Source organism: Mya arenaria, chromosome 13, assembly GCF_026914265.1.
Source record: "Mya arenaria isolate MELC-2E11 chromosome 13, ASM2691426v1".
NCBI lineage: Eukaryota > Metazoa > Mollusca > Bivalvia > Myida > Myidae > Mya > Mya arenaria.
The window spans coordinates 23,071,083-23,078,802 of record NC_069134.1 but is presented as its reverse complement, the minus strand read 5'-3'; the positions used below and the strand labels follow the sequence as shown (position 1 = coordinate 23,078,802).

Here is a 7,720-nt window from a genome sequence, read left to right as displayed (position 1 = left end):
GTTTCACTGGACCGCACAGAATGTACAAAGGTATATACTCACTCTTCTCATGGAAGACCACTCTTTGTCCATTGGCCCTTTCTGCCACCAATTTGCCTTTGCCAGTTATAGAATGAAGAAAACAGGCTCATGTTTATATGTCTCGAAGAATAGCATTCATTTCGAGAAGTAAATAAACTTTAGTAAAACGTTCTTTAAAGGTTTGACAATTAAATACGTTAAATATACTTCAGTTGTTTACATTTGATCCAAACATGTTTTGCATTTACGCGTTCTTCTATGTGTCTTCTTTAAACATCTGTATGCTATGGTGGCATATTTGCCCTCCACTTTTTGACCCGCAACATGGGAAAATATCACCCTGCCTCTTGGTGCGTTTTCGCCCTGCCACTTTGGGTATTTTCGCCCCGCCACATGGGACATTTTGACCCGCTACTTGGGACATTTTGACCACCTACATGGGGAATTTTCGACTCGCCACATGGGGAATTTTCGTCCCGCAACTTGAGTCCTTTTCGACCAAACACGTGGAAAATTTCGCTCTACGAAATAGTTCCTTAATACGGTTACAAACGCACTTATCACATACGAGTAATCAAAGGGAAGTGATACTCTAATGTTTAACCTATTCACTAATGAAGAGTACTCCTCCCGAAAACTAGTTAGATAAGGTCTTTTTAGGTTACCGCTTGAACATTGATCCGTTACCCCAGAGAAATCTCTCTCGTTCAAACAAACAATATGTTTTATTTAACTGAGTAGAAATGTACGTACTAAAGTTAGACAAACATTAACTTCTGCTGTGAATCATATGACGTTATCTAACAAAAATGAAATATATTGATGATCTTTTGTTTTTTTATAAATAACTTTAAATGGTTATACTTTTTATGGAACATAGAAGGTAATTTTCATTTCACGAGTTACCATTTATTGATGTTTTCTGTAAGATTTGTAATAAATCATCTTCAGAGCATGGGTGGTAATGTCAGTCAGAGATTGTGGAAGATTAGGTCAGAGATGGTGACAGTCAGAGATAAAGGCAGTATCAGTCAGAGATAGAGGCAGTATCAGTCTGTGATGGTAACAGTATCAGTCAGGGATGGTGGCAGTATCAGTCAGAGATGATGGCAGTATCAGTCAGAGATGGTGGCAGTATCATTCAGAGATGGAGGCAGTATCAGTCAGTAATGGAGGCAGTATCAGTCAGTTATGGTGGAAGTATCAGTCAGAGATGATGGCAGTATCAGTCAGAGATGGTGGCAGTATCAGTCAGAGATGGAGGCAGTATCAGTCAGTAATGGAGGCAGTATCAGTCAGGGATGGTGGCAGTATAAGTCAGAGATGATGGCAGTATCAGTCAGAGATAGAGGCAGTATCAGTCTGTGATGGTAACAGTATCAGTCAGGGATGGTGGCAGTATAAGTCAGAGATGATGGCAGTATCAGTCAGAGATGGTGGCAGTTTCATTCAGAGATGGAGGCAGTATCAGTCAGTAATGCAGGCAGTATCAGTCAGTTATGGTGGAAGTATCAGTCAGAGATGATGGCAGTATAAGTCAGAGATGATGGCAGTATCAATCAGAGATGGTGGCAGTATCATTCAGAGATGGAGGCAGTATGAGTCAGTAATGGAGGCAGTATCAGTCAGTTATGGTGGAAGTATCAGTTAGAGATGATGGCAGTATCAGTCAATAATGGTGACAGTATCAGTCAGAGATGGAAGAGTATCAGTCAGAAATGGAGGCAGTATCAGTCAGCGATGGTGACAGTATCAGTCAGAGATGGAGACAGTATCAGTCAGAGATGGTGACAGTATCAGTCAAAGATGGAGACAGTATCAGTCTGAGATGGAAGAAGTATCAGTTTGAGATGGTGACAGTATCAGTCAGAGATGGAGGCAGTATCAGTCAGCGATGGTGACAGGATCAGTCAGAGATGGAGGCAGTATCAGTCAGCGATGGTGACAGTATCAGTCAGAGATGGAGGCAGTATCAGTCAGCGATGGTGACAGTATAAGTCAGAGATGGAGGCAGTATCAGTCAGAGATGGTGACAGTATAAGTCAGAGATGGAGGCAGTATCAGTCAGAGATGGTGACAGTATCAGTCAAAGATGGAGACAGTATCAGTCTGAAATGGAAGAAGTATCAGTTTGAGATGGTGACAGTATCAGTCAGAGATGGAGGCAGTATCAGTCAGAGATGGTGACAGAATCAGTAAGGGATGGTGGCAGTATTCGTCAGAGATGGAGACAGTATCAGTCTGAGATGGTGACAGTATCAGTCCGAGATGGAGGCAGTATCAGTCTGAGATGGAGGCAGTATCAGTCAGCAATGGATGCAGTATCATTCAGAAATGGAGGCAGTATCAGTAAGGGGTGGAGGCAGTATCAGTCAGAGATGGAGGCAGTATCAGTCAGAGATGGTGACAGTATCAGTAAGGGGTGGAGGCAGTATCAGTCAGAGATGGAGGCAGTATCAGTCAGAGATGGTGACAGTATCAGTCAGAGATGGAGGCAGTATCAGTCAGAGATGGTGACATTATCAGTCAAAGATTGTGACAGTATCAGTCTGAGATGGAGGCAGTATCAGTCAGAGATGGAGGCAGTATCAGTCAGAGATGGTGACATTATCAGTCAAAGATTGTGACAGTATCAGTTTGAGATGGTGGCAGTATCAGTCAGAGATGGAGCCAGTATCAGTCAGGGGTGGTGGCAGTATCAGTCAGAGATGGAGGCAGTATCAGTCAGAGATGATGGCAGTATCAGTCAGAGATGATGGCAGTATCAGTCAGATATGATGGCAGTATCAGTCAGAGATGATGGCAGTATCAGTCAGAGATGGAGGCAGTATCAGTCTGAGATGGAGGCAGTATCAGTCTGAGATGGAGGCAGTATCAGTCTGAGATGGTGGCAGTATCAGTAAGTAATGGTGACAATATCAGTCAGAGATGGTGACTGTATAAGTCAGGGGTGGTGGCAGTATCAGTCAGAGATGGAGGCAGTATCAGTCTGAGATGGAGGCAGTATCAGTCTGAGATGGAAGCAGTATCAGTCTGAGATGGAGGCAGTATCAGTCAGAGATGGAGGCAGTATCAGCAGAGATGATGGCAGTATCAGTCAGAGATGGAGGCAGTATCAGTCTGAGATGGAGGCAGTATCAGTCTGAGATGGAGGCAGTATCAGTTTGAGATGGTGGCAGTATCAGTCTGGGTTGGTGGCAGTATCAGTCTGAGATGGAGGCAGTATCAGTCTGAGATGGAGGCAGTATCAGTTTGAGATGGTGGCAGTATCAGTATGGGTTGGTGGCAGTATCAGTCTGAGATGGAGGCAGTATCAGTCTGAGATGGAGGCAGTATCAGTCTGGGGTGGTGGCAGTATCAGTCTGAGATGGAGGCAGTATCATTTTGAGATGGTGGTAGAATCAGTCTGGGATGGAGGCAGTATCAGTCAGAGATGGAGGCAGTATCAGTCTGAGATGGAGGCAGTATCAGTCTGAGATGGTGGCAGTATCAGTCTGGGGTGGTGGCAGTATCCGTCTGAGATGGAGGCAGTATCAGTCTGAGATGGTGGCAGTATCAGTCAGGGGTGGTGGCACTATCAGTCTAAGATGGAGGCAGTATCAATTTGAGATGGTGGTAGTATCAGTCTGGGATGGAGGCAGTATCAGTCAGAGATGGAGGCAGTATCAGTCTGAGATGGAGGCAGTATCAGTCTGAGATGGTGGCTGTATCAGTATGAGATGGAGGCAGTATCAGTCTGGGATGGAGGCAGTATCAGTCAGAGATGGAGGCAGTATCAGTCTGAGATGGAGGCAGTATCAGTCTGAGATGGAGGCAGTATCAGTCTGAGATGGAGGCAGTATCAGTCTGAGATGGTGGCAGTATCAGTCTGAGATGGAGGCAGTATCAGTCTGAGATGGAGGCAGTATCAGTCTGAGATGGAGGCAGTATCAGTCTGAGATGGTGGCAGTATCAGTAAGTAATGGTGACAATATCAGTCAGAGATGGTGACTGTATAAGTCAGGGGTGGTGGCAGTATCAGTCTGAGATGGAGGCAGTATCAGTCAGAGATGGAGGCAGTATCAGTCAGAGATGGAGGCAGTATCAGTCTGAGATGGAGGCAGTATCAGTCTGAGATGGAGGCAGTATCAGTCAGAGATGGTGACATTATCAGTCAAAGATGGTGGCAGTATCAGTAAGTAATGGTGACAATATCAGTCAGAGATGGTGACTGTATAAGTCAGGGGTGGTGGCAGTATCAGTCAGAGATGGAGGCAGTATCAGTCTGAGATGGAGGCAGTATCAGTCTGAGATGGAAGCAGTATCAGTCTGAGATGGAGGCAGTATCAGTCAGAGATGGAGGCAGTATCAGCAGAGATGATGGCAGTATCAGTCAGAGATGGAGGCAGTATCAGTCTGAGATGGAGGCAGTATCAGTCTGAGATGGAGGCAGTATCAGTTTGAGATGTTGGCAGTATCAGTCTGGGTTGGTGGCAGTATCAGTCTGAGATGGAGGCAGTATCAGTCTGAGATGGAGGCAGTATCAGTTTGAGATGGTGGCAGTATCAGTATGGGTTGGTGGCAGTATCAGTCTGAGATGGAGGCAGTATCAGTCTGAGATGGAGGCAGTATCAGTCTGGGGTGGTGGCAGTATCAGTCTGAGATGGAGGCAGTATCAATTTGAGATGGTGGTAGTATCAGTCTGGGATGGAGGCAGTATCAGTCAGAGATGGAGGCAGTATCAGTCTGAGATGGAGGCAGTATCAGTCTGAGATGGTGGCAGTATCAGTCTGGGGTGGTGGCAGTATTCGTCTGAGATGGAGGCAGTATCAGTCTGAGATGGTGGCAGTATCAGTCAGGGGTGGTGGCACTATCAGTCTAAGATGGAGGCAGTATCAATTTGAGATGGTGGTAGTATCAGTCTGGGATGGAGGCAGTATCAGTCAGAGATGGAGGCAGTATCAGTCTGAGATGGAGGCAGTATCAGTCTGAGATGGTGGCTGTATCAGTATGAGATGGAGGCAGTATCAGTCTGGGATGGAGGCAGTATCAGTAAGAGATGGAGGCAGTATCAGTCTGAGATGGAGGCAGTATCAGTCTGAGATGGAGGCAGTATCAGTCTGAGATGGAGGCAGTATCAGTCTGAGATGGTGGCAGTATCAGTCTGAGATGGAGGCAGTATCAGTCTGAGATGGAGGCAGTATCAGTCTGAGATGGAGGCAGTATCAGTCTGAGATGGTGGCAGTATCAGTAAGTAATGGTGACAATATCAGTCAGAGATGGTGACTGTATAAGTCATGGGTGGTGGCAGTATCAGTCTGAGATGGAGGCAGTATCAGTCAGAGATGGAGGCAGTATCAGTCAGAGATGGAGGCAGTATCAGTCTGAGATGGAGGCAGTATCAGTCTGAGATGGAGGCAGTATCAGTTTGAGATGGTGGCATTATCAGTCTGGGGTGGTGGCAGTATCAGTCTGAGATGGAGGCAGTATCAGTCTGAGATGGAAGCAGTATCAGTCTGAGATGGTGGCTGTATCAGTATGAGATGGAGGCAGTATCAGTCTGGGATGGAGGCAGTATCAGTCAGAGATGGAGGCAGTATCAGTCTGAGATGGAGGCAGTATCAGTCTGAGATATAGGCAGTATCAGTCTGAGATGGAGGCAGTATCAGTCAGAGATGGAGGCAGTATCAGACTGAGATGGTGATAGTATCAGTCAGGGGTGGTGGCAGTATCAGTCAGAGATGGTGGCAGTATCAGTCAGAGATGGAGGCAGTATCAGTCTGAGATGGAGGCAGTATCAGTCTGAGATGGAGGCAGTATCAGTCAGAGATGGTGGCAGTATCAGTCTGAGATGGAGGCAGTATCAGTCAGAGATGGAGGCAGTATCAGTCTGAGATGGAGGCAGTATCAGTCTGAGATGGAGGCAGTATCAGTGTAAGATGGAGGCAGTATCGATCTGAGATGGTGGCAGTATCAGTCAGGGGTGGTGGCTGTATCAGTCAGTAATGGAGGCAGTATCAGTCAGGGGTGGTGGCACTATCAGTCAAAGATTGAGGCAGTATCAGTCTGAGATGGAGGCAGTATCAGTCAGGGGTGGTGGCACTATCAGTCAAAGATTGAGGCAGTATCAGTCTGAGATGGTGGCAGTATCAGTCAGGGATGGAGGCAGTATCAGTCTGAGATGGTGGCAGGATCAGTCAGAGATGGTGGCAGTATCAGTCTGAGATGGAGGCAGTATCAGTCAGGGGTGGTGGCTGTATCAGTCAGTAATGGAGGCAGTATCAGTCAGGGGTGGTGGCACTATCAGTCAAAGATTGAGGCGGTATCAGTCTGAGATGGAGGCAGTATCAGTCAGGGGTGGTGGCAGTATCAGTCAAAGATTGAGGCAGTATCAGTCTGAGATGGAAGCAGTATCAGTTTGAGATTGTGACAGTATCAGTCAGAGATGGTGGCAGTATCATTCTGAGATGGAGGCAGTATCAGTCAGGGGTGGTGGCAGTATCATTCAAAGATTGAGGCAGTATCAGTCTGAGATGGTGACAGTATCAGTCAGAGATGGAGGCAGTATCAGTCAGAGATGGTGACAGTATCAGTAAGGGATGTTGGCAGTATCAGTCAGAGATGGAGACAGTATCAGTCTGAGATGGTGACAGTATCAGTCAGAGATGGAGGCAGTATCAGTCAGAGATGGTGACAGTATCAGTCAGAGATGGAGAAAGTATCAGTCAGAGATGGAGGCAGTATCAGTCAGAGATGGTGACAGTATCAGTCTAAGATTGAGACAGTATCAGTCAGAGATGGAGGCAGTATCAATCAGAGATGGTGACAGTATCAGTCAGAGATTGAAACAGTATCAGTCTGAGATGGTGAAAGTATCAGTCAGAGATGGTGACAGTATCTGTCTGAGATGGAGACAGTATCATTCAGAGACGGAGGCAGTATCAGTCAGAAATGGTGACAGTATCAGTCAGAGATGATGACAGTTTCAGTCAGAGATGGTGGCAGTATCAGTCAGAAATGGTGACAGTATCAGTCAGAGATAATGACAGTATCAGACAGAGATGGAGACAGTATCAGTCTGAGATGGTGACAGTTTCAGTCAGAGATGGTGGCAGTATCTGTCTGAGATGGAGACAGTATCATACAGAGATGGAGACAGTATCATTCAGAGATGGAGGCAGGATCAGTCAGAAATTGTGACAGTATCAGTAAGGAGTGGTGGCAGTATCAGTCTGAAATGGAGGCAGTATCAGTCTGAGATGGAGGCAGTATCAGTCTGAGATGGAGGCAGTATCAGTCAGAGATGAAGGAAGTATCAGTCAGGGATGGTGGCAGTATCAGTCAGAGACGATGACAGTATCAGACAGAGATGGAGGCAGTATCAGTCAGAGAAGGTGACAGGATCAGTCAGAGATGGAGGCAGTATCAGTCTGAGATGGAGACAGTACCATTCAGAGATGGAGACAGTATCATTTAGAGATGGAGGCAGGATCAGTCAGAAATGGTGAAAGTATCAGTCAGAGATGGTGACAGTATCAGTCAAAGATGGAGACAGTATCAGTCAGAGATGGAGGCAGTATCAGTCAGAGATGGAGACAGTATCAGTCAGAGATTGAAACAGTATCAGTCTGAGATGGTGAAAGTATCAGTCAGAGATGGTGACAGTATCTGTCTGAGATGAGAGACAGTATCATTCAGAGACGGAGGCAGTATCAGTCAG

At 46.2% G+C, this 7,720-nt stretch overlaps 1 protein-coding gene across 1 annotated transcript in view; it reads left to right on the top strand.

Moving 5' to 3' along the window:
* The first annotated feature begins 6,005 nt into the window (after positions 1 to 6,005).
* The window catches only part of LOC128215137 (regulating synaptic membrane exocytosis protein 2-like), a 72,495-nt gene continuing 70,780 nt past the window's right edge, over positions 6,006 to 7,720 (top strand). Inside the window, exon 1 of the mRNA XM_052921856.1 lies at positions 6,006 to 6,212. Within this exon, the coding sequence (XP_052777816.1) occupies positions 6,006 to 6,212 (207 nt within the window). The remainder of the gene's footprint in view (positions 6,213 to 7,720) is intronic.